Source organism: Spermophilus citellus (genome assembly GCF_964194105.1).
Source record: "Spermophilus citellus genome assembly, chromosome: 11".
In the NCBI taxonomy this organism is placed as follows: Eukaryota; Metazoa; Chordata; class Mammalia; order Rodentia; family Sciuridae; genus Spermophilus; species Spermophilus citellus.
The window spans coordinates 136,353,825-136,379,193 of NC_138192.1; the positions used below are offsets into that span (position 1 = coordinate 136,353,825).

Genomic DNA, 25,369 nt, shown 5'->3' on the forward strand with positions numbered 1-25,369 from the left:
GAGAGGTGGAAACCCCTGGGGGCCTGAGACCCCTAGAGAGATGGAGACTATCTTGAATGAGCTGTGCCCTTGACCAAACACGTCTGTGTCTTCCCCAGAGTCAGAATTTATTTATTTTGGCTCATTTGTGGTCACAGCTGGGCAATCACACCTTCTTCCATTCTGGCCTTGATTCCACATCCACACACTCAAGTCACACGTCACACTTCACAAGGATGTACAAACAGGTCACAGAGAGACCGAAAAACAGTTAAGACAGCTGTGGGGTCACAGGATGCTGAGCCCAGGACACAGGCAGAGAGAGGATGCAGAGTCGCAGGGCCACTGCAGGTGGTCAGATGAGGGCGGTCAAGGCAGGGGGTCCTGACAGCCTACAGCGTCAGGCCGTGTCAGCTTAGAGTGTCAGTTCAAGGCTTGGAGTGGGACGTGGGTGGGGGTCAGGGGGCTCCTCTAAAACCAGAGGAGGAGACTCAGAAGTTTGTTGCTGTGGCAATTTTCCTGGGCAAACCTTGGTGACCAGGTGACCAGGGTGAAGGTGCCTCCATGTCCACTCGTGAGATGTTCCCCTTTTATGGACCTTGAGTGAGGGCTTGATTCGTTTGGTGATCTGGTGTGTTCCATAAGCCCAAGAGACTGGTTTCTCATGCCTGAGCAGATGTGTCGCTGCTTAATTCTGTCAGGACACAGGTGGTCACTTTTACTAGAACAACTAATTTATTCTCAGTTTGTGCCTAATCGTGGTGCCAGGGAGGTGTTGTTCACTTGAAAAAGCACAGTACGGAGTCATCCACCAACGCCAAAGGAAACAGCTCATGGCAAACGACCACCTAACAAGATGGAGGACTGAGGTTTAGGCACCATGTAAGGACTGTCCACACACCAAGGAGTCACGGAGGATAGGTGTAACATGAGGACTGCTGTACACCATGGAGTCACCGGGGCAGGCGCAGCCTGAGGTCTGCTGTTGCACACACCATGGAGTCACCAGGGCAGACACGGCCAGAGAGTTGCTCTTCTACACACCATGGAGACACCCTGATCAGGCACAGCTGACAATCGCTGATCCACACACCATGGAGTCACCGGGGCAGGCGCAGCCTGAGGACTGCTGTTCCACTCGCCATGGAGTCACCCTGATCAGGCAAAGAAAGCCCTGCTCTCCAGAAAGTCCTGGGGGATGGATACCTCCAGGGGAGAAGGGGCTCCTATAAGGTGGAGGTCCTGAGTCTCGCTAGGGCCCACTCTGAAGGATCAATAAGTGAGCATTTATCTGCTGTCTGGGCTGTGGGGACCACGGGGAAGGGTCAGGCTGAAGGCTGAGTCCTGGCCGCCCAGCCCGCCAGGTGGCGCTAGCCTCCTCCCTTCCCCAGGCGGGGCCTGGCGTGGCCGTCGGGAGCCAGTGCGCATGTGCACCGTCCAGGCCGAGGCCGCTGGGAGTCCGGGGGCGGGGCCTGCGGGCTCTTCCGGGTCGCTAGGCTCTGAGCGGCCGCAGGTGCGAGCCCTGGCGGGAAGCGCCGGGGCTTTCCAGCGCGAAGGTGTGGGGCGGCTGTGTGATAGTGGGAGGGGTCACGGTCGGGGAGATCCTGGGGTGTTCCTGGGTTCCGAGGCATCCTGGGGAGGGGGTCCTAGCAGCTGGGATTGCGGGTGGGCGCCACTGCACTTTTTTGGTAATTATGAAAGCGTTTTTAAACTGGTAAAACGTGGAAAAGCGCCTGTGAGCTGATGGTGGTGCACAGTGCGGTACTACCCTTCCCCCCTAGTACCCAAATTCTGGCTTTGCTCTGAGGGGAAAGGGCCTGGGAGGAGGTTAAGGGGCCAGGGTCAGTGGTGCACGCCGGTAATCCCAGTGGCTCCAGAGGCTGAGTCAGGAGGATGGTGAGTTCAAAGCCAGTTTCAGCCAAGGTGAGGTGCTAAGCAACTCGGTGAGACCCTGTCTCTAAAATACAGAATAGGCTGGGGATGTGGGCAGTGGTCGAGGGCCTGGAGTTCAATCCCTGGTTCCAAAAACATGGAGGTTAAAGTATAACACCTAGAGAAGGTGCCTGCTGCAGGTGTACATGCAGTGAATTCCCACCAGTGAATTTTGCAGGGTGGCCACGCTGGGGCCCAGGGCAGCATCCTCCCAGTGCCATGTTCCCTGCGACCCCTCCAGGCTGGTTCTGCCCCCTGACAGGTTCACCTGAGTTCTCCAGAGAGGATGTGCCGGGGGCTGTAGGGCTTGTCATGCCACTGTGGCTGGGAGGGACTCTCCACTGCTCCAGTGTTCCCAAATTGCAGGTCCAGTCCTTTGTTTTAATTTTTAAGATTTATTTGATGTTTTATATTTTTAGTTGTGGATGGACACAATACTTTTGTTTATTTAAATAGTTTTTTTTTTTTTTTTTAACATGGTGCTTGAGATCAAACCCAGTGCTCATGCTAGGCAAGTGCTCTGCCACCCCAGCCCCCAATCCCTTGTTTTTCAGGCAGAAGCCATGGTGCTGTGTCGTGTGCCAAGATGGTCTGTGCATCTCTGGGCCTCTCCAGGGTGGTGGAGGACAACGTGTACTCTCAGAGCCTTGGTGCGGCCCAAGAGGGGGCCAGGGTGCCCGGGGGGAGCGTCTGGCCCCCTGGCTTGCAGAATGTTCTCCAAAGTGTCCTCCTGCCCCCCTGAGGTGATGCTGACCCAGGAGCGCTACCCTGTGCGGCGGCTGCCATTCTCTGTGGTGTCTGAGGAGGACCTGGCAGCTTTTGAGTGCATTGTCCCCGGCAGAGTTGTCACAGACCCAGAAGTACTGGAGGTGTCTAATGTGGACTGGCTGAGGACAGCCCGAGGTGAGTCAGGACCCTGGGGCAAGGCAGCCAGGAAGTGTCGGTCACTGTCAGTGCCTTTCCTGCCTCTGGAGAAGAGCCCAACTGTGGTGCCGCTGAAGTTCTCTTGTGGGTGTGTGACCTCTGCAGGTCGAGAGCTGGCACGGGCCCTGGCTGGTCTGACAAGCACCTGTCTTCTCCTCTGGGGACTGCTGTGATCCAAGACCACACAGAGGTCTCAGTGCCACAGACCAGAAGCCTGGTCAGAAGGGGTGCTGAGTCTCTGGGGCCTTCCTGCCTCTCCAGCTCCTAGCTCTCTGCAGCAGCACTGCAGCCTGTTTCAGCTTCCCATGGCCCCTCTGTGTCTGTGTTTCCTGCATCTGAGTGAGACCCTTGTGCTGGGTTCAGGGCCCACCTGACATAGGCTGACCTCATCTCGGTTCTTAGTGCTTCTTTCAAGAGCCTTTCCATAGAAGGGTACTCATGTAGGTTCCTGGGGACGTGGACATGTCTCTTGGGGTCCAGGGAGCCCAGCAGAGTAAGAGGCAGGGCTGCTGGCCTGGCCACTGCCTGCTTACTCCTCCCACACCTGTCCCTCGTGCATGAGGTCCCGACCCTCTTGATCACAGTGAAGTGGTTCAGAGACAATGCATAGCTTGCATGCTCACACTGGTTTGTTATTTACTTATTTATTTTGGTACTGGGGATTAAATCCAGGGACACTTTACCACTGAGCTATCCTGAGTCCTTTTTAGATTTTCATTTTGAGACTGGGTCTTGCTAAGTTGCCCAGGCTGGCCTTGAATTTGCAATCCTCCTGCTTCAGCCTCCAAAGGCACTGGGATGACAGTTATGGCCACCACACCTGGCCTGTTGACATGATTTAAAAAGCCAACGAGATATTGCTGCAGTAGTGAAGAGAGGTAGCAGAAAAGCAATGGACAACAGTTGAAAACAAAACGACACATTTAACCCAGAAACTCAGGTTCTCAGGCTAGCCCTGCTCCTGCCAGCTTGTGCTCTTATGGGGCAGATCTTCCCAGACTGTGAGAACCCGAGAGAAGTTCCAGACCACATCATGCTGAAGTATGGTGCCAAGGTCTTGGAGGCTCAGGTGGTACAGGGGCTGTGCCCTCAGGGGTGGCAGCACACACTGAAGTCATGAGCCACTTTCCCATGCAGGAGTGCCCTCGGTGGGCACTCAGGGTTCCCCTGCCATACCCTGCCCACTGAGGAGGCGGGTGCCTGGAGGCTCAGCCATGTTGTACCCCTGCTGGGAGCCCTAGGCAGCCGAAGTGTCCTCTGCACAAGGGTGCGTGCCACCTCAGGGGTGCTGCATGGTGGAGGTTGCAAACCCCACACCAGCTGCTCCAGCCTTGGGCTCTGTACCCTGCCAACACCCGGGGCCAGTAACAACACCCTGCTGTCCTGGTGGGCGAGGGGCTGTTCCCAGGGCTTCCAAGAGTGTGGATGAAGCTGTACCTGGGGTTGGGGGGCCTCTATTCATGCACGTCTGGAAGGACACCTGGACCCTGATGCAGATTCTTTGGGGTTTTCTTGCCCACCCAGACCAGGCTTTGCCAGGCAGAGTGTTCTGAGTGCACCTGCAGGAGCTCTGGTGGCACAGAGCCCGGTGCGGGATGGCAGCCCACCCAGCAGCAGGTGTGCTTGACAAGAGTCCAGAAGTAAGCAGGAGCCTGTTTCCAGAGCTTGGCCCCGGCTTCTCCCAGGGCCTCTGCCACCTGAGAGACCCCAGAGAGGTCCAAAGGATAGGTGAAAGCCCAGCCATGCTGGGTGGCAGTGCTCGGGAATGCCACTCTGGAGCTTAGAAGGGCTCCTTCCACTGTCTCTGGGCAACAGAGAGTCACAGGCAGGAAGAATTAAGCCCAAGCAATGGGAGAAGAACCCAGGAGCTGCCCTGTGAGAGCAGGCAGCCGGACCCAGGAGTCCTGGGAGGGAGCAGGGCCAGGTGGAAGAGGAGGGTGAGTGGTTAGAAGGGCAGGGACTGCCAGCCGTCACAGTGACCGCAGGTGGGACACTTGGCGCATCTAATGCCGGCAGGTGAGAGTCCCAGGAGCAGCAGGCTGCAGTCTCCAAGGTCTCCAAGGACCGTGCACTGGAGAAGCCCCTTGTGGGTTCAGATGGCCTTCACTGCTGTCAGAGCAGCGGGGCATGGGGAGCCCCCTGCCAGCACTCACGCCACAGCACACTGGCCCTGCCCCTGCCCCTGTGTGTCCCCCGGGACCTTTGAACAACTTGCTCTGGCACCTGTGTACTGGGGCCTGGGCCACGAGGACCAGTGAGTGCCTGTGGGGAACGCCCTTTGGGATGTGCTGGGTGCCTGGGAGTGGCTGTCCTTTGTGCTGGCTACCCACCTCTGTCACAGGCTGTAGCAAGGTGCTGCTGCGACCCCGGACGTCAGAGGAGGTGTCCCGCATCCTCAGGTAACAGATGGGCTGGTGTTCCCCTGGTTGCATGGGTGCTGTCACATGTGTCAGGCAGGGTCACTTGGGGACTTTCATGTTGCAGTTTGAACTGGCCCCATGCTCCTGCCCCTCAGGTTGACTTGATGTGCATGGACAGATTGCCCTGGGGGTAGAAGCACCCGTTCCTCTGCTTCCTACCCCTGGGAGCCCTGGCTTCAGGCTTTGCCAAGTAGGCCTGGTTGTGGAGGAGTAGACAGCACATGGGATGCAGGGCTGGAGTGGCGGGCTGAGGGTGGCTGCAGACCTGCAAGTGTGGGGCTGGCCAGGCGCCTAGGACTGTCTTTCCCTGCAGGCACATGGCCAGTCAGGATCCCTCTGCCTGGGTTGTTGCCTACAGCATGCTGGGAGGAGGGTGGCCAGCAGGTGGAGGGAGGGCCTTGAGGATCAGCTTTGGGGGCATACTTGCATGTAGCCTGTCCCTTGCGGGCAGGACTGGAAGCAGAGATGCTGGCCCAATGCCCCTCCTGTGCTTTCCCAGGTACTGCCACGAGAGGAACCTGGCCGTGAACCCACAGGGTGGGAACACAGGTTTGGTGGGGGGCAGCGTCCCTGTCTTTGATGAAATCATCCTGTCCACTGCCCTCATGAACCAGGTCACCAGCTTCAACAGTGTGTCTGGTAAGCCACGTGGCCCTCGGTGGTGGGGAGTGTGCTTCGGCAGGCAGGCCTTTGTGTGTGTGTGCCACCACCTGGGCCCTCTGGGTGGGTCTGCCATGGGGTAGCTTGGATGCCTGGTATGCTGTGAGCTTGTCACTCTGGTCCCTTTGGACCCTGGCACTTTCTGGGCATGATGGCCTTTCTGGAGGGTGGTGAGGTGTGGTTAGAGGAGTGACAGGACCTGGGGTCTGCTCTGGGGCATTGGTCAGGGTCATCTCTGTGCTGGCCACACCTGTGACTAGGGTCTCAAGAGGCAGGCTTCCTCCCACCACCAGTCCAGATGTTATTGGTCCTGGGGCAGAGTCACCTCAGTTGAGGACTGCTGCTCTGTGACAGTTTTCTCAGCCCTGAGTGTGTGTGTGTGTGTGAGAGAGAGAGAGAGGGTGGGCGGCAGGGGGAGTTCTCCAGCATTTCTGCAGTCACAGAGGGGCCTTGGAGTCTGGGAGAGGCGGGCCAGAGGTCTCTTGCTCTGCCTGGCTGTGAGTGGCCAGCTGTGGGGTAGCCCAGCAGTGGAACTCTTGCTGGCCTGGGAGCCGGAGCCCAGGGTGGCCCTGCTTGCTCTCTGCAGGAATCCTGACCTGCCAGGCAGGGTGTGTGCTGGAGGGACTGAGCCGGTATGTGCAGGAGCGGGACTTCGTCATGCCGCTGGACTTGGGAGCCAAGGGCAGCTGCCACATTGGGGGCAATGTGGCTACCAATGCGGGTGGCCTGCGGTTTCTGCGATACGGCTCCCTGCGTGGGACTGTGCTGGGCCTGGAAGTGGTGAGCTGGGGCCAGCAGTGTGGGACCCCACCCCAGGTGTCCTGGCTTCCTCTGGGCTCTTCTCAGGCCTTGGCAGAGGTGCTGGTGCACAAGGCCACCTGAAGCTGGCAGCCACATTGCATATCAGAGAGCCCATCTTCACAGCCCTTGGCTCAGGCCCCTTGGGGACCTGCAGGTTGCCACCACCGTGGAGCTGAGGGGCCCCCACTCTGGCTTCCTGCATGACACCATGTTACCGCTTCCTAGTCTACCTGACTAGCCCTGGGTCGCTGCCTGGGCCAATCTCCCAGGAGTCAGAGTGTGAAGAATGGTCAGCCAAGGCCAGCCAGCCGAGCCACAGGGACCCTGCCCTGTCCTCTGGTGCCCTGTGGCTTCTGGAGGGCAGGCTCTCTGCTCTGTCTCCCAGGTTGACACTGGCTCCTGGCTGTGTGTTCTGGGGCTGTGTAGTATTTGATGCATGTTAGCTCCTGAGCTCTGGCACTGCATCCGTGAGACTCTGTCTTCTGGCACAGCCAGCAGGATTCAGGCAGCTCTCCGTACAGGGCCCTTGGGTCCCCAGGTCCCTGTCCCCACAGTTGTGCCTCCTGTCCTGTTTCAGGCGACCACTGCAGCCGGGCAGTCAGCGTCTCCGCTGTGTGGTGATGGGAGGCTGGGCCCTGGCTCCAGCTGGGAAGAACTCTTTCCTCACAGGGCTTGAGGGGTCCATCCTTGTCTCACCTAGGCCCATTTTGCTCTTTAACTGCTGAGGCTGGGGCAGTTGGGCTCAGGAGTGGCTACCTTTTCTGGGTGCCCTGAGAGAAGATTGGCTCTCCTTGTGTAATGGCCAGAGAAGGGGGAGGAGGATGGAGCTGCAGACCAGCAAGTCACTTGTTGGGAGATGGTCAGTGTGTGAAGACTGGCTTCTCTCTCCTCCCTAGGTGCTGGCTGATGGCACTGTCCTGGATTGCCTGACCTCCCTGAGGAAGGACAACACAGGCTATGACCTGAAGCAGCTGTTCATTGGGTCGGAGGGCACCCTGGGGGTCATCACCGCTGTGTCCATCTTGTGCCCGCCCAGGCCCAAGGCTGTGAATGTGGCTTTTCTTGGTAGGCATCTCGCCCTGCTTGTCAAGCTGGGGGGGCAGTTCCGGCCCATGCTGCTCGGGCTGGATCCCTTGGCCATGTTGTTAGTGCAAGGACGGGGACAAAGGAGCGCCAGGGTCTGGGTCCAGCCTTCCTGTCCGCAGAGCAGGCTCTGCACTGGAAGCCTTGCTCTGCCTCTGGTGACGGAATGGAGGTGCTGGGCTCCTGTACCCCAGTGTGCTGGGGCTGAAGTGGCATGTGGGGTGAGGTTCTTGGGGGATGACTTCCTCTCTTAGCCGTGGGAAAGTTGGTAACCTCTTGTGAGGGGAAGAAACCATCTTCTTCCCATTCTGTGCACCAGCAGCACACCTAAAGTGTCCCCCAGAGGCCCCGGGCCTCAAGCCAGGCCCCACTCCTGTCACACCATGCCTGTCCCTGCCTCCATCTGGGTCGGCAGCTACCTGGCATGGCTTTGTTGCCTGCTGGGCCACAGTCCTCTGGAGAGCACTGCGGATGTGCTCCCCTACCAGGTGGCCTGCTGGGCGTTTAGGACTCCCGCAGAGGCCCATTTGCCTCTCCTCAGAGAGGCTCTTGTCCGGTGTCTGATTCTGCCACATTTTTCTGAATCCGCCCTGGTGGTCTCCATGACCTCGTGGGCACTGTCTTGCTCCCTCGCTGCTGCATTAGGCATTCCACCTGGGTCTCGTCCTGCAGGTCTGTCCTGGCACTTCCTGAGGGCTGCCCTGTGCATTGGGTGCATCTGAACTGCCTGCACTCCCTTGCTCCTGAGACTCACAGGTGTCCAGCGGCAGCCTGGCCCTTGCATCCTCCATCTACTGACAGTGTCACCAGCTGCTGGCTCCGTTGTGTTGGGAGGGAGGACCTTCTCTCTGATGTTCTTACCTGGGCCACCTTCTCTTTTCCTTTAGTCTTCTGAGGTCTTTGCTGTGTTGTGCATATCTCTTCACCTCTGCAGTTGTTGAACCTCTCAGGCCTGTGGCTTTGGAAATTTGTGGCCATATCGCCTGAAGGGCGGCCGGTGTGGTCCTCTCCTTTGGGGGAGGAGGTGGGCATAGCAGGGAACCTCGCAGCCTGTCCTCATGTCTTGACCTGCCTGCCATCTGTGTCTGCTTGTCTCCTGTGCTTGATCCAGCTCACTGATGCCGCCTTCTGCTGCCTTTAAAGTGATGTCAGACTTTCCAGATGGCCTCTGGCCCCTGCTGAGCGTCAGATGTGATTATTATAGTTTTTATTCTAGAAGTCTTATCACTTCTGCAAACGTGTGCTGTTGCATTCCATAGTTTCCTGTACATCTCAGGTGTGTTCAACTTCTGTGCTTCTGTCTTTGAGCACAGAGAACTTCTTTTTTTTTAGCCATGTTTCATGATTGGACAGTTCACTCTCTCTCTGAGTGTGTGGGGACTGTTTTTAGTGTCTGGTTTCTTCTGGTTCTTGTTTGTGGTACTCTGCATCCTCATGTGCGCAGCTCCCAGAAAGGACTGCTTGTGGGGTCCCTAGAAGCCAGGGGTGGAGTAGCCTTTGCTGAGAGGACTGGCCCTTGCTTCTTCCAGGTGGCATGGGTCATTCCTGAGGCCTGGGCACATGCTCTCCTCCATAGGGTCTTACCTCCCTCCTGTCCACTTGCTTCCTTTCTGCCTCCACACTTGGTGGCCAGCTGATGGTGGTTCCCCCACCTCAGCACTGGCAAGGTCTCAAATGTCCAGTAACCATGTCTTGGGTGAGTTCCTGGGAGTGGATGGTCATGTTAAGAAACAGCTGTTTCCAGATGTCCCTGTTTGGCATTGCTTGTGGCTCTTCAGGACAAGTCCCTCTGATTCCACCACTGTCCTGAATGCTGCATGGTGGTTCTAAGGCATTTTCTGTCCAGATCTGGACACTGGTAGTGACCTTGAGATGTCCATGCTGGCCAGCTTGCCAGGTGTTTCCTGGAGTCAAATCTTGCCGGTTCATGGCATTGCTACTTGAAGGGAGACCTGGCCGGACTGTGGGGTGGCTCTCCATACTGTCACTGCATGCCTCTGATGCACTGTGACCCTTGCAGGCTGCCCTGGCTTTGCAGAGGTTCTGCAGACCTTCAGCACCTGCAGGGGGATGCTGGGGGAGATCCTGTCTGCGTTCGAGTTCATGGATGCCGAGTGCATGCAGCTGGTCCAGCAGCATCTCCACCTGGCCAGCCCAGTGCAAGGTACTGGCCCTGTGTAGCTAGGTAGCACCTACCCTGTTCCTCTTGTGCCATGGGATATGTTGAAGAGCTCACAGGCTGTGGATGAACAGAGGGTCCCTGAGCAGGGAAGGGGCTCTGGACAGAGTGCAATGTGGCTGTGGTACGTCCTGTGTGAGCCAACTGTCCTTCACACTGGTGTTCTCTCTGTAGTAGCATGAACTTGTGGTGTCATTCTGGAAGAAATATTAATGTAGTTTTAAGGGAGAGATGTTACTCAGTAAATTCTCATTTATTAATTTCAATAAATGCAGAGCAAAATCCACAGTAGCCTTGACAAGTCAACTCCAAACTTGAAATTTTTCTCCATAAATAATGCAAAATGGAACCTTTTGGTTTTTCTTTTTTTGTACCCTGGATTGAAGCAGGGGTGCTTAACCATTGAGCAACACCCTCAGCCCTTTTTATTTTTTATTTTGAGACAGGGTGTCACTAAGTTGCTGAGGATGGCTTTGAACTCACAACCCTCCTGCCTCAGCCCCCCAAGCTGCTGGGATGACAGGCATGGCCACCACTCCTACCTAGCTGAACCTTCTGAAAGCCCACACAGCAGGCCCTTGTGAGGGAGTGCACATTCCTCTGTGCAGTGGCCAAGGGTTGAGGCCCTCATGGGTGTTCACTGCAACAGCCTTCCGTGGGGTGCTGGGGTTGGGAGTCGGAGGGCTGTGCTGAGAGCGTGAGTCCTCCTGCAGCACGGCGGCTGAGCGGGGAGCTTCTGGCTGTGGCCTGGAACCTCGGGACCTCGGCCTGTCCAGAGAGCTGCTGTACCTGGGAGGCTGGGCCTTGGCCTGCAGTGGCCCTGACTGACAGCGATGGCCTGGGCCATGCTCATTCTGTGTCTCCTGCTTCCTTCCAGAGAGTGCCTTCTACCTCCTGGTCGAGACCTCTGGCTCCAGCACAGGGCATGACGCCGAGAAGCTGGGCTGCTTTCTGGAGCAGGTGCTGGGCTCAGGCCTGGTGACTGACGGCACTGTGGCCACAGACGAGAGCAAAGCCCAGGTGCTGATGCCCTCCTGCTGTCTCTGTCCAGGGCCTGGAAACAGCCTCTCAGCAGATGAGGGGTGGTGCCGAGATGTGACTGGGCTTCTGGGTGTGGGTAGAAGAGCCTCTTGGTGTCTAGGTCATTTCATCACTGTTTAAATCCCCACTCCTCGGCTGCAGGGCGAGCAGTACTGTGTGGCCAGCACCAGGAGCTGGTGGTGCCGTTGCCAGTGGGTCAGTGGCAGCTCTGGGTGGACTGCCTTCCTCTGGACAGGCAGGAAGAGCCGTGGGTCCTGGGAAGGAGTGTCCAGAGGAAGAGGTTCTGCTCTTGCCAGAAACCTTCACCCTGGAGGGCAGAGGAAGGAGAAAGAGGAGGGCCCAGTGGGAGCCATGGGGCCGTCCCTAGGACCCTGGCCATGGGGATTCCTTGTCTGTGGTGAGTGGCCAGCAGGGGACAGAAGGTGCATCAGGGCTCTGGGGCCAGGTCAGGGTCTCCTACTGTGGGATGGGGCTTTGGCCAAGTGAGAAGAGCTCCTTATGAAGACTCTCTGCAGCCAGCTACTGTGTCTCCTAAAGCTCTGCAGGGCACCCACAGGCTGCCTTTAGCCGTGAGCCCCTGGGGTGAGCCTGCTCTTCCATGGCCTCTGCCCTTGCTGGCTTCAGCTCCATGACCCCTCCCCTCAGGTGGTGATCCTGCCCTGGGGGAAGAGGGAGGCCGGAGTTCTGAGCAGGGTGCTGGCTGGCCGCCTGCTGGCCCAGGACTGTGAGTCCATCTGCCCCCGCCAGGGGTCTCTGCGTGCCCCTGTGACCCCTGGTTGGCTGGGCAGATGCTGTGGCCAGAGCTCTCCTTTCCCTCTGGTCATGAGCTCCACTTCACGTGCCCCTTACTGGGGCCTGCCCACAGCACCTGCCTTCCAGGCTCTGAGAGAGGAGGATCAGGGGCTGCAGGCTGCAGGCCTGAGGTAGCATGAGCCAGCAGAGGGCCTCTCTAGGGAGGGCAGCAGATGGGCCTGCACTCATCCTGGAGGCACCCACAGGCCTGCACGACCGGCCCACCAGTTTCCTTGGACGCTGGCCCTCAGCCCTCCTCATCCTGGTCCAGACTAGGTTGATGCCCGAGCCAGGCTGGTGATGCCGGAGCAGCTAGTTCTAGTTCCTGCGTGTTCTAGAATGTTCCAGGGGTGGAGGGCCTGGAGCAGAGGGGTAGGGGTGGCAGACAGGGAGAGCAGATGTCGTAGCTGCTGGGATGAGCAGAGGGTGTCCTGGTGAAGGAGCCTGAGGGCCATAGTGTCCATAAGGATCCTCCTGAGGGCTGGACTTGCGGAGGTGGGGCCAGAGGAGTGGGTCAAGAGCTGAGGTGGGACTCAGGGTGGGTGTTTGGTGCAACTGTTGGCTTTTCAGCATTGAAAGTTCTGATCTTTCTGAGACTTCACTTGATATGTGCCCTGAAGTTGTGGGTCTCTCCTGCCAGCACAAATAGGGGTCAGGGTCTGGGGGTGGTTCAGGGCCTGCTGGCCTTGGGGCTCCAGATTTCCCATAGCAGGAGAAAACCAAGAAGGCCACCAGGTGACTGGGCTTCTGGGTGTGGGTACAAGAGCCTCTTGGGAATTGAGGGATATTTGTGGATGGGCAACCCCACAGCCCCCGCCCATGCCCACCCCGGGGTACCCCCCAGCTCTGGCCCATCCCCACCCTGGGGCTGGAGGCGCCCCGGCCCATGCCCACCCTGTGCTGCCCCCCAGCCCCTGGCCCATGCCCAACCCAGGGCGCTCCCCCAGCCCCGGCCAGTGCCCTCTCCCTGGCACCCCTCCCTCAGCCCCGGCCCATGCCCACCCTGGAGTGCTCTGCCCGCTCCACCTCAGCTTCTCTGTTCCAGCCGCCAGTGCTCCACCCCTCCCATCCCTACCCCACCCACAGGTCCCTCCAGCAGCCCAGGACCTGAAGCTGGGTCCCTCTATCACACTGCCTACCCCTTCATGCCCCATCCCTGCCCCCACTTGGATTCCAGCGTCCCTGGCCTCATGCAGCAGCCCTGCCCAGCTGCTTGTCCCTGGGAGCTGTGCCTGCTACTCTCCCCTTCTGGAAGGACCCTGGGCATCTCGAGGCCTAGGGTCCCGCGGTGCTTAGTCCTGCTGTGGATGAGCCTGTGGCTGGTCCTGGGCCATGTACCTCCGGGAATGTGGGACTTGCTAACTGTGCTGGGCACAGGGGCCCAGCGGGGCCATGTCTTGACAGCTCCTTCTCTCGCCCTAGGCGCTGTGGGCCCTGCGGGAGAGGATAACGGAGGCACTGAGCCGGGATGGCTATGTGTACAAGTATGACGTGTCCCTCCCCGTGGAGCGACTCTACGACCTGGTGACTGACCTGCGTGCCCGCCTTGGCTCACAAGCCAGGCATGTGGTGGGCTATGGCCACCTGGGTGAGTGGCTGTGAACCATGCGGATAGCTGTGGCCATCTCTGCAGCTGAGTGCCTTGTATTGGGCTTCATGATGCTGGAGAGGCCCAGTGAGGAGGCCCCAAGTGGTCATTCCTCTTGGCCATTCTGGAAAAGAAGGCTGTGTGCACTGGTAATGGTGGAGTGCATGGCCCAGCCTGCTGAGACTCTGGGCTCTGCTGGATGCAGGGAGGAGGACACAGACCTACTTAGGGCCCAGGCTGGGGTCCCGTAGGGCTCCTCTAGTCCACCTGACCCTTGCAGCATGACGAGTTGCTCAATGCCAGCTTTGGTGGGCTTTGGGAGCAGGAAATAGCCCATTCTCTGGACTCCTACAGCTTTCAGTGCCTGGTGCTAGAAGCCAGTTTCCAGGGAGGCAGGGTAGTGGGATCTGCTTCTGCTGGCTCCTGCCTTCCTCGGGGTCTCAAAGGTGAGGTGCTGGTGCTGCCTATGGAGAGGGGTGAGGGCCCAGTGCACACTGCACAGCTCTGAGGGGTGGCGCCATGGTTCTCGTCCATGGTAAAGGAGCGCAGAGACATCAAGTAACCCTCCAGTCGCCCAGCCCTAGGGGCCAAGTTTGGGATTTGGCAGGTGGCAGATACCTAGACTCAGGATAGCCTATGTTCAGAGCCCAGGCACTCCCGACCTGGCCTCAGGTGGGTCTGCTAGTGATGACGTGTGGCCTGGGGCTCTGGTTTTTGCTTTTATCTGAGGGCTGTTATTTTTGCTGATGGATCAATTTTAACGTTGGTTGAACTTTCTTTGGGAATCGGTTTTGGTGAACTTCTCCCTGAGAAACTTGTCCACGTCTGATAGAATTCCGGTTCCCTGTTCCGAGAACTGCTCAGGACCCTCTCGATTCCTGGGTGTTGGTCACTGGGCCTTTGGGTGCTGCTAGGCTAGCTGTCCCTTCCTGGCCGAGGACGCTGACTTCCCGTGGCCCTCCTTTCTGCCAACCCTCTGTCGTGTTCTTTCCTCTTTCGCTTGAGCTTCACCAGGTCCTTTTCTAGGCCTGCTCACGGGTCGTGGCCCTGTTCCTTCCGTGGGTCTAGAATTCCCGAGTAGGACCCCCACAGTTGGGTCGTGTCCAGCATTTCTGTTAATTTCTCGGTCAGGAATAGCGTCATCCCAGAAGTGCCCAGTGACGACACTGCTCTGGGACCTGTGTGGCCCTGCACAAGTGCCACCGGCCTCCTGGGCTGCGGTGACAGGAGCCCACCTGCTGGCTGCCCTTCCCTCTTCTTCCGCCTCTGCCCCATGCGGGGAGCGTGGGTGACGGTCCTCTGTCCCTTCCTCTCCGAGCTGCACAGACTTGGCCTGGCCTCGCTGTCTGACGGCTTCCCTGCAGCGGGGCTGGGTGGGCTGGGGCTGGCTGGTGTTTGGAGCCGACTCTGGCCACCCTCCGGGCCAGATGCCTGCTGTCTCCATTCTCAGGTTTGCTTTGCCCCACGTTATGCAGAAACGTGCTTCTGTCTTTCCAGACGTCAGGTGGTTTTTCGCTATTTTAAAGGCTATCAAGCCAGTGCCCCAGCTCACACTTGTAACCCCAGATTTAAGACCAGCCTGGGAAGCTCAGCAAGACCCTTTCTCAAAATAAAAAATTAAAAGGACCATGGATGTGGCTTAGTGGGAGAGCATCCCTGGGTTCTATCCCCAGCACCAAAAAACCCTGACTTGCTGTCGCTTGCCTGTAGCCAGGAACTGGCTGGGTCGTGCCGAGGCAGGTGGGGGCAGCCTTGGGGACTGTTTAATGAGCACTTGGAAGGATGTGCCCTCTGCAGCGGGTGGGTCAGCTTGCTCAGACCCTGCAGATTTCCATATCTTCAGAGACGGGTGGGGTCTCTGCCCCCCCCCCCCACGGTACCCGCCCACCTCTCTGCATCAGGAAGCAGGCTCTGAGGAGGGGGGCTGACACTGTTGCCTGGACCTGTGAGTGGGGCCTTTTGTGCCCTCGGCCCCCTCCCCGCAGCATCTGCCACTGCAGCCCCCAGTCCTTCTCCTTGGGCGTGGAATCTGCCAGAGACTTTGATTGAAGATGTTGTCCATCCAGTGGCCAGCTGCTGTCCCAGGGCTGAGGTGGTGTGCTGGGGATCGGGTGTGGGCTCCTCTTGCCCTCCTGGGCCCTCTGTGCCCCTCGTTCTCTTCCTCTAGCTCGGGACCCTCTGGTGCATCTTTTCCATCTAGTTCTTCATTTTACTGCTGGGGGCTGCATATGGCCTGACCTGGGCGGAGGACTTGGATGGTGGATGAGTGTGGGCATCCCAGCTGACAGTCTCCATCTGGGACACCCCTGGTCCCTACCTGTGGTTCTCTCCCGGTCCTTACCTGTGTCTTACCCCCCGGTCCCTCCCTCTGGTTCACCCATGGTCTCTCCCTCTGGTTCACCCTGGTCCCTCCTGTGTCTCACCCCCTTCCTCCTCTATGGGATCACCCTGGTCCCTCCTGTGTCTCACCCCCTTCCTCCTCTACTCCTGTGTCTCACCCCCTTCCTCCCCCTCCCTCCTGTTGGTCCCTCCTGTGTCTCACCCCTTCCTCCTCTATGGGATCACCCTGGTCCCTCCTGTGTCTCACCCCCTTCCTCCTCTATGGGATCACCCCTGATCCCTCCTGTGTCTCACCCCCTTCCTCCTCTATGGGATCACCCTGGTCCCTCCTGTGTCTCACCCCCTTCCTCCTCTATGGATCACCCTGGTCCCTCCTGTGTCTCACCCCCTTCCTCCTCTATGGGATCACACTGGTCCCTCCTGTGTCTCACCCCCTTCCTCCTCTATGAGATCACCCTGGTTCCTCCTGTGTCTCACCCCCTTCCTCCTCTATGAGATCACCCCTGGTCCCTCCTGTATCTCACCCCCTTCCTCCTCTATGGGATCACCCTGGTCCCTCCTGTGTCTCACTCCTTCCTCCTCTATGGGATCACCCTGGTCCCTCCTGTGTCTCACCCCCTTCCTCCTCTATGGGATCACCCTGGTCCCTCCTGTGTCTCACCCCCTTCCTCCTCTATGGGATCACCCTGGTCCCTCCTTTGTCTCACCCCTTCCTCCTCTATGGGATCACCCTGGTCCCTCCTGTGTCTCACCCCCTTCCTCCTCTATGGGATCACCCTGGTCCCTCCTGTGTCTCACCCCCTTCCTCCTCTATGGGATCACCCTGGTCCCTCCTGTGTCTCACCCCTTTCTCCTCTATGAGATCACCCTGGTCCCCTCCTGTGTCTCACCCCTTCCTCCTCTATGGGATCACCCTGTCCCTCCTGTGTCTCACTCCTTCCTCCTCTATGGGATCACCCTGGTCCCTCCTGTGTCTCACCCCTTCCTCCTCTATGGGATCACCCTGGTCCCTCCTGTGTCTCACCCCTTCCTCCTCTATGGGATCACCCTGGTCCCTCCTGTGTCTCACCCCTTCCTCCTCTATGGGATCACCCTGGTCCCTCCTGTGTCTCACCCCCTTCCTCCTCTATGGGATCACCCTGGTCCCTCCTGTGTCTCACCCCCTTCCTCCTCTATGGGATCACCCTGGTCCCTCCTGTGTCTCACCCCCTTCCTCCTCTATGGGATCACCCCTGATCCCTCCTGTGTCTCACCCCCTTCCTCCTCTATGGGATCACCCTGGTCCCTCCTGTGTCTCACCCCCTTCCTCCTCTATGGGATCACACTGGTCCCTCCTGTGTCTCACCCCCTTCCTCCTCTATGGGATCACCCTGGTCTCTCCCTGTACCTCACCCCTTCCTCCTCTATGGGATCACCCTGGTCCCTCCTGTGTCTCACCCCTTCCTCCTCTATGGGATCACCCTGGTCCCTCCTGTGTCTCACCCCCTTCCTCCTCTATGGGATCACCCCTGATCCCTCCTGTGTCTCACCCCCTTCCTCCTCTATGGGATCACCCTGGTCCCTCCTGTGTCTCACCCCCTTCCTCCTCTATGGGATCACCCTGGTCCCTCCTGTGTCTCACCCCCTTCCTCCTCTATGGGATCACACTGGTCCCTCCTGTGTCTCACCCCCTTCCTCCTCTATGAGATCACCCTGGTTCCTCCTGTGTCTCACCCCCTTCCTCCTCTATGAGATCACCCCTGGTCCCTCCTGTATCTCACCCCCTTCCTCCTCTATGGGATCACCCTGGTCCCTCCTGTGTCTCACTCCTTCCTCCTCTATGGGATCACCCTGGTCCCTCCTGTGTCTCACCCCTTCCTCCTCTATGAGATCACCCTGGTCCCTCCTGTGTCTCACCCCCTTCCTTCTCTATGAGATCACCCTGGTCCCTCCTGTGTCTCACCCCCTTCCTCCTCTATGGGATCACCCTGGTCCCACCTGTGTCTCACCCCCTTCCTCCTCTATGAGATCACCCTGTCCCTCCTGTGTCTCACCCCCTTCCTCCTCTATGGGATCACCCTGGTCCCACCTGTGTCTCACCCCCTTCCTCCTCTATGAGATCACCCTGTCCCTCCTGTGTCTCACTCCTTCCTCCTCTATGGGATCACCCTGGTCCCTCCTGTGTCTCACTCCTTCCTCCTCTATGGGATCACCCTGGTCCCTCCTGTGTCTCACCCCTTCCTCCTCTATGAGATCACCCTGGTCCCTCCTGTGTCTCACCCCTTCCTCCTCTATGAGATCATCCCTGGTCCCTCCTGTGTCTCACCCCCTTCCTCCTCTATGGGATCACCCTGGTCCCACCTGTGTCTCACCCCCTTCCTCCTCTATGAGATCACCCTGTCCCTCCTGTGTCTCACTCCTTCCTCCTCTATGGGATCACCCTGGTCCCTCCTGTGTCTCACTCCTTCCTCCTCTATGGGATCACCCTGGTCCCTCCTGTGTCTCACCCCCTTCCTCCTCTATGAGATCACCCTGGTCTCTCCCTGTACCTCACCCCTTCCTCCTCTATGAGATCACCCCTGGTCCCTCCTGTGTCTCACCCCTTCCTCCTCTATGAGATCACCCCTGGTCCCTCCTGTGTCTCACCCCCTTCCTCCTCTATGGGATCACCCTGGTCCCTCCTGTGTCTCACCCCTTCCTCCTCTATGAGATCACCCTGGTCCCTCCTGTGTCTCACCCCTTCCTCCTCTATGAGATCACCCCTGGTCCCTCCTGTGTCTCACCCCCTTCCTCCTCTATGGGATCACCCTGGTCCCTCCTGTGTCTCACCCCTTCCTCCTCTATGAGATCACCCTGGTCCCTCCTGTGTCTCACCCCTTCCTCCTCTATGAGATCACCCCTGGTCCCTCCTGTGTCTCACCCCCTTCCTCCTCTATGGGATCACCCTGGTCCCTCCTGTGTCTCACCCCTTCCTCCTCTATGAGATCACCCTGGTCCCTCCTGTGTCTCACCCCTTCCTCCTCTATGAGATCACCCTGGTCCCTCCTGTGTCTCACCCCCTTCCTCCTATATGGGATCACCCTGGTCCCTCCTGTGTCTCACCCCTTCCTCCTCTATGAGATCACCCCTGGTCCCTCCTGTGTCTCACCCCCTTCCTCCTCTATGGGATCACCCTGGTCCCTCCTGTGTCTCACCCCTTCCTCCTCTATGAGATCACCCTGGTCCCTCCTGTGTCTCACCCCTTCCTCCTCTATGAGATCACCCTGGTCCCTCCTGTGTCTCACCCCCTTCCTCCTCTATGAGATCACCCCTGGTCCCTCCTGTGTCTCACCCCCTTCCTCCTCTATGGGATCACCCTGGTCCCTCCTGTGTCTCACCCCTTCCTCCTCTATGAGATCACCCTGGTCCCTCCTGTGTCTCACCCCTTCCTCCTCTATGAGATCACCCCTGGTCCCTCCTGTGTCTCACCCCCTTCCTCCTCTATGGGATCACCCTGGTCCCTCCTGTGTCTCACCCCTTCCTCCTCTATGAGATCACCCTGGTCCCTCCTGTGTCTCACCCCTTCCTCCTCTATGAGATCACCCCTGGTCCCTCCTGTGTCTCACCCCCTTCCTCCTCTATGGGATCACCCTGGTCCCTCCTGTGTCTCACCCCTTCCTCCTCTATGAGATCACCCTGGTCCCTCCTGTGTCTCACCCCTTCCTCCTCTATGAGATCACCCTGGTCCCTCCTGTGTCTCACCCCCTTCCTCCTATATGGGATCACCCTGGTCCCTCCTGTGTCTCACCCCTTCCTCCTCTATGAGATCACCCTGGTCCCTCCTGTGTCTCACCCCTTCCTTCTCTATGAGATCACCCTGGTCCCTCCTGTTCCTCACCCCTTCCTCCTCTATGGGATCACCCTGGTCCCACCTGTGTCTCACCCCTTCCTCCTATATGGGATCACCCTGGTCCCTCCTGTGTCTCACCCCCTTCCTCCTCTATGAGATCACCCTGGTCCCTCCTGTGTCTCACCCCCTTCCTCCTCTATGGGATCACCCTGGTCCCTCCTCTGTCTCACCCCCTTCCTCCTCTATGAGATCACCCTGGTCCCTCCTGTGTCTCACCCCTTCCTCCTCTATGGGATCACCCTGGTCCCTCCTGTGTCTCACCCCTTCCTCCTCTATGGGATCACCCTGGTCCCACCTGTGTCTCACCCCTTCCTCCTCTATGAGATCACCCCTGGTCCCTCCTGTGTCTCACCCCCTTCCTCCTCTATGAGATCACCCTGGTCCCTCCTGTGTCTCACCCCCTTCCTCCTCTATGAGATCACCCTGGTCCCTCCTGTGTCTCACCCCCTTCCTCCTCTATGAGATCACCCTGGTCCCTCCTGTGTCTCACCCCTTCCTCCTCTATGGGATCACCCTGGTCCCTCCTGTGTCTCACCCCTTCCTCCTCTATGAGATCACCCTGGTCCCTCCTGTGTCTCACCCCCTTCCTCCTCTATGGGATCACCCCTGGTCCCTCCTGTGTCTCACCCCTTTCTCCTCTATGGGATCACCCTGGTCCCACCTGTGTCTCACCCCCTTCCTCCTCTATGAGATCACCCTGTCCCTCCTGTGTCTCACTCCTTCCTCCTCTATGGGATCACCCTGGTCCCTCCTGTGTCTCACTCCTTCCTCCTCTATGGGATCACCCTGGTCCCTCCTGTGTCTCACCCCCTTCCTCCTCTATGAGATCACCCTGGTCTCTCCCTGTACCTCACCCCTTCCTCCTCTATGAGATCACCCCTGGTCCCTCCTGTGTCTCACCCCTTCCTCCTCTATGAGATCACCCCTGGTCCCTCCTGTGTCTCACCCCCTTCCTCCTCTATGGGATCACCCTGGTCCCTCCTGTGTCTCACCCCTTCCTCCTCTATGAGATCACCCTGGTCCCTCCTGTGTCTCACCCCTTCCTCCTCTATGAGATCACCCCTGGTCCCTCCTGTGTCTCACCCCCTTCCTCCTCTATGGGATCACCCTGGTCCCTCCTGTGTCTCACCCCTTCCTCCTCTATGAGATCACCCTGGTCCCTCCTGTGTCTCACCCCTTCCTCCTCTATGAGATCACCCCTGGTCCCTCCTGTGTCTCACCCCCTTCCTCCTCTATGGGATCACCCTGGTCCCTCCTGTGTCTCACCCCTTCCTCCTCTATGAGATCACCCTGGTCCCTCCTGTGTCTCACCCCTTCCTCCTCTATGAGATCACCCTGGTCCCTCCTGTGTCTCACCCCCTTCCTCCTATATGGGATCACCCTGGTCCCTCCTGTGTCTCACCCCTTCCTCCTCTATGAGATCACCCTGGTCCCTCCTGTGTCTCACCCCTTCCTACTCTATGAGATCACCCTGGTCCCTCCTGTGCCTCACCCCTTCCTCCTCTATGGGATCACCCTGGTCCCACCTGTGTCTCACCCCTTCCTCCTATATGGGATCACCCTGGTCCCTCCTGTGTCTCACCCCCTTCCTCCTCTATGAGATCACCCTGGTCCCTCCTGTGTCTCACCCCCTTCCTCCTCTATGGGATCACCCTGGTCCCTCCTCTGTCTCACCCCCTTCCTCCCCTATGAGATCACCCTGGTCCCTCCTGTGTCTCACCCCTTCCTCCTCTATGGGATCACCCTGGTCCCTCCTGTGTCTCACCCCTTCCTCCTCTATGGGATCACCCTGGTCCCACCTGTGTCTCACCCCTTCCTCCTCTATGAGATCACCCCTGGTCCCTCCTGTGTCTCACCCCCTTCCTCCTCTATGAGATCACCCTGGTCCCTCCTGTGTCTCACCCCCTTCCTCCTCTATGAGATCACCCTGGTCCCTCCTGTGTCTCACCCCCTTCCTCCTCTATGAGATCACCCTGGTCCCTCCTGTGTCTCACCCCTTCCTCCTCTATGGGATCACCCTGGTCCCTCCTGTGTCTCACCCCTTCCTCCTCTATGAGATCACCCTGGTCCCTCCTGTGTCTCACCCCCTTCCTCCTCTATGGGATCACGCTGGTCCCTCCTGTGTCTCACCCCCTTCCTCCTCTATGGGATCACCCTGGTTCCTCCTGTGTCTCACCCCTTCCTCCTCTATGGGATCACCCTGGTCCCTCCTGTGTCTCACCCCCTTCCTCCTCTATGGGATCACCCTGGTCCTCCTGTGTCTCACCCCCTTCCTCCTCTATGGGTTCACCCTGGTCCCTCCTGTGTCTCACTCCATGCTGCCTTTCTGTGGTTCAGTCTCTGTTGTTCTTCCCTTGACCTGTCTTCATTCTTCAAGGATTTTTGGACCTGCACAGTGTGAGGAGGTGGTCAGTTTGGTCTTTGTGCATTGTCCCCACTGCTCTGGATCCCTGCCCTCCAGGTCTCCTACCTTCAGCCTGTGTTCCCTCAGACCCTGACTCATGTGTGGGAGCAGCTTTGATCTTCCTGCTGTGTCAGTAACAGGGGCCCGTCTGCTGCTCAGCCTTGACTGGGCTTTTGGGAGGGAAATGAGTGTGCCCAGGCACTGCCCTGGTCATCTGGGTGTCTGCTTCAGTGGCTTTTAGAGCAAGGAGAGCAAGGATGTGGTTTGGTTTTGGCACCGCCTGACGCTGTGCCATGATTGGAAGCCGTATTTCAGAGTTGTCAGATTTCATCAGTGGTTGGGGGCTGGTGAAGTGCTGCAGCAGGTGTGGGGGCCAGGTCGGGAGCCCCTCCATCTCCTCCAGCTCAGCTCAGGGTCTATAGGGCCACAAGGCTCCTGTGGATGTGCTTGTGAGTCCTTGTTCCCAATGCCCACACCCTAGTCTATAGGTCCTCCTAGTCCCTCCTGCCCTCTGCCCACACCCTAGTCTACAGGTCCTCCTAGTCCCTCCTGCCCTCTGTCCTCACCCTAGTCTACAGGTCCTCCTAGTCCCTCCTGCCCTCTGTCCACACCCTAGTCTACAGGTCCTCCTAGTCCCTCCTGCCCTCTGTACTCACCCTAGTCTACAGGTCCTCCTAGTCCCTCCTGTCCTCTGCCCTCACCCTAGTCTACAGGTCCTCCTAGTCCCTCCTGTCCTCTGTCCTCACCCTAGTCTACAGGTCCTCCTAGTCCCTCCTGCCCTCTTTCCTCACCCTAGTCTACAGGTCCTCCTAGTCCCTCCTGCCCTCTGTCCTCACCCTAGTCTACAGGTCCTCCTAGTCCCTCCTGCCCTCTGTCCTCACCCTAGTCTACAGGTCCTCCTAGTCCCTCCTGCCCTCTGCCCTCACCCTAGTCTACAGTTCCTCCTAGTCCCTCCTGCCCTCTGTCCTCACCCTAGTCTACAGGTCCTCCTAGTCCCTCCTGCCCTCTGTCCACACCCTAGTCTACAGTTCCTCCTGCCTTTTCTTCACACCAGAGTCTACAGGTCCTTCCTGCACTTCTCCGACTGTCCTCCGGTCCTGCGTGCCGTCTCCCTACAGCAAGTCTGGGTGTGCTATTCTGGCTGAATCTCAGTTTGCTGGGTAGCTCTACTGAGGCTTCATGTCCCCCATGTCATGCCGTCTTTTCATGTGACTATTCTTGCCAGGCCTTCTGCATCCTCTCCATCTGCTGTGGTGACCCTGGCCTCTGTGACTTCTGCCATTGACAAGGGGTGACCTTGCCTCCGATCTTCTTGTGCAGCCCCAGAGGGGAGGCTTGTGGGCCTTACTTAGTTCAGGGTCCTGGGTCCTAGCATGTGGGCCCAGGGCCAGGCAGCGGAGGGGGCTCGCTGAGCAGGGGAGGACCTGCAGAGGAACTGGCCCTGGCTGGGTGCCCTCAGAGGAGGCCCTGCTGGGGATGGCCAGGTGGAGCTTCTTGCCCCCATCACTGTGGTCAGGCCCTCGGGATCTGCATGGCGGCACTGGCTGGGACTCGTAGACACTCTTGTCTGGAAATGGAAGCCACAGTGGTCTCCTCAGGGGTGGCCACATGGGTGCAAGGATCATTTGGGAGATGAATGCGTGGACATGAGAGCCCTGAAGCCCAGGGCACAGTGGCCACTTTGTCACCCAGAACTGTGACAGAGCCACTCTCCTGGGCAGTCACTGGCAGGAGGGGTACTACTTGGGGAGGATGCAGAAGCCCTCTGGGGGAGGGCTCTTTGGGCAGTGTCTGGGGTCCCCTGTCCAGGCTGACTGCATATCCTTGTCCTCAGGGGATGGTAACCTGCACCTGAACGTGACAGTGGATGCCTTCAGCACAACACTGCTGGACACCCTGGAGCCCTACGTGTATGCCTGGACGGCAGGGCAGCGGGGCAGTATCAGTGCTGAGCACGGCCTGGGCTTCAGGAAGAGGGACGCCCTTGGTTACAGCAAGCCGCCTCATGCTGTGCAGCTCATGCAGCATCTCAAGGCCCTGCTGGACCCCAAGGGCATACTGAACCCCTACAAGATGCTGCCCACCCAGGCCTGACGGGGCCCCACTGTAGTGTGCAGCCAGGAAAGACCACCCCCTGCTGGAGAGATTAGGAACCAACTCTGGGTTAAGGGTGCCGGACTCCCGGGCAGGCCTCTCCTCTCCGCTCGCTGCTCTGTGGAGTGAGCAGAGCAGATGGAGCTGCCAGGGTCTGCTGATCCTTTTGCCTGCTGCCAGCTTGTCATAAACAGGCCAGGTGTGTGGGCGGGTGTCCTGTTCCATGGCCAGTCCCCCTGGCTCCAGCTGGCCTGCTCTAGCCCTTGTGGAGTGTGCCCATAGAGGCCGTGGGCAGGGCTGACGAGCCCCGGGGAACCACATTACCATGATGACCTGGAGTGCTGGGTGCTGGGTGGACCTGGCCATGGGGTTGAGCAGGCCTGGGACTGGTGACGAGGTCATTCTTTTCTAGAAGGCCTCAGGCTGGAGATGCCTCACCTGGCTCTGCTTCTCAGGCAGTGTTGGGGCTGCGGGGCCTGGCACAGAGGTGCGCACTCGAGGAGGCTCCTGCGGTCCTGGCTCTGCAGCTGGCTGACCTGTGTTCCCTGGGCAGTGTGGGAGGTTGGACACATACTATCTTCTTCTGTTTGTTGTGAATCTCCAGTGAAAAGTGAAATAATCACATCCTTCTCCTGTTGTATGGAGTGCACCACCTGGATGTCAGGTGCCAGTGGGACCCAGGGCCTGCCTCTGCCTGCCAGCCATCAAGAGTGGCCATCCACTGAGCCCTACTGTCCACTCCTGTGGGAGCTGAGCCCCTGGGGTCCTGTGTGGCCCTCACAATGGGCCCAAGTGAGCTGGATCTGAGAGCCCCTCCCCTGCCCTGAGGGGGTCTAGGCACTGGGGGAAGCTGCTCTGAGGAGGACACACCCTGCTGCCCCTCAGAGGCCTCCTGCTGGCCAGGGTCTTCTGGCTGTTGACAGTCCATGTTGTGGAAGAGGTGGGTGTCCTCTCTGGTCTTGGGTCCAGCACACGAGTCAGGGGTCAGTTTCCAGCCCTTCGAGCCCTTTTGCAGGCCAGCAGGTGGCATGTCAGGATACCTGGGTGGCTCCTTGAGCTCTAGGGGCCCCAACTTGCCAGCTCAGTCTTCTGTGACTGGCCATGTCCTACCCTCCTGGCTGGGTCTGCGTAGACATCCCTGGGGCATGCTGCATGGGACATGCCCTGAATGAAGCCCTGGCATCTGCCCTTTGAGCTCATTGACAGCCCCCCACTCAGCCTCTGGCCCTCAGGATAGATATAGGCTCTGCCCCAGGTCTTGTGG

The 25,369-nt window shown here is 58.7% G+C and overlaps 1 protein-coding gene across 7 annotated transcripts; it reads left to right on the plus strand.

Annotated features, from left to right (window-relative positions):
* Nucleotides 1–1,409: 1,409 nt before the first annotated feature.
* Nucleotides 1,410–24,727, plus strand: D2HGDH (D-2-hydroxyglutarate dehydrogenase). Of its 7 annotated transcripts, none has more exons than XM_081260856.1 (10): nt 1,410–1,492; nt 2,444–2,814; nt 5,177–5,234; nt 5,755–5,894; nt 6,502–6,695; nt 7,613–7,781; nt 9,820–9,963; nt 10,856–10,998; nt 13,234–13,399; nt 23,846–24,727. In XM_081260856.1, the coding sequence occupies exons 2-10, from the start codon at nt 2,475–2,477 to the stop codon at nt 24,103–24,105; spliced, it is 1,614 nt and encodes a 537-aa protein (XP_081116982.1). In that variant the 5' UTR covers nt 1,410–1,492; nt 2,444–2,474; the 3' UTR covers nt 24,106–24,727. The 7 variants fall into 7 exon arrangements, with proteins under 7 accessions (XP_081116982.1, XP_081116983.1, XP_081116979.1 ...); XM_081260857.1 differs by having other exon boundaries at nt 1,427–1,492; nt 2,466–2,814; XM_081260853.1 differs by lacking the exon at nt 1,410–1,492 and adding an exon at nt 1,688–1,902 and having other exon boundaries at nt 2,466–2,814.
* Nucleotides 24,728–25,369: the final 642 nt, after the last annotated feature.

What these genes read in the sequence shown, in the direction of transcription:
- D2HGDH (XM_081260853.1), top strand. Translation starts at nt 1,873, where the DNA reads ATGGTGAGTTCAAAGCCAGTTTCAGCCAAG. An exon ending in CTGGCTGAGGACAGCCCGAG is followed by an intron (nt 2,815 to 5,176) that starts GTGAGTCAGGAC and finishes CCTCTGTCACAG; the next exon opens with GCTGTAGCAAGGTGCTGCTG. An exon ending in GGTGGGCTATGGCCACCTGG is followed by an intron (nt 13,400 to 23,845) that starts GTGAGTGGCTGT and finishes CCTTGTCCTCAG; the next exon opens with GGGATGGTAACCTGCACCTG.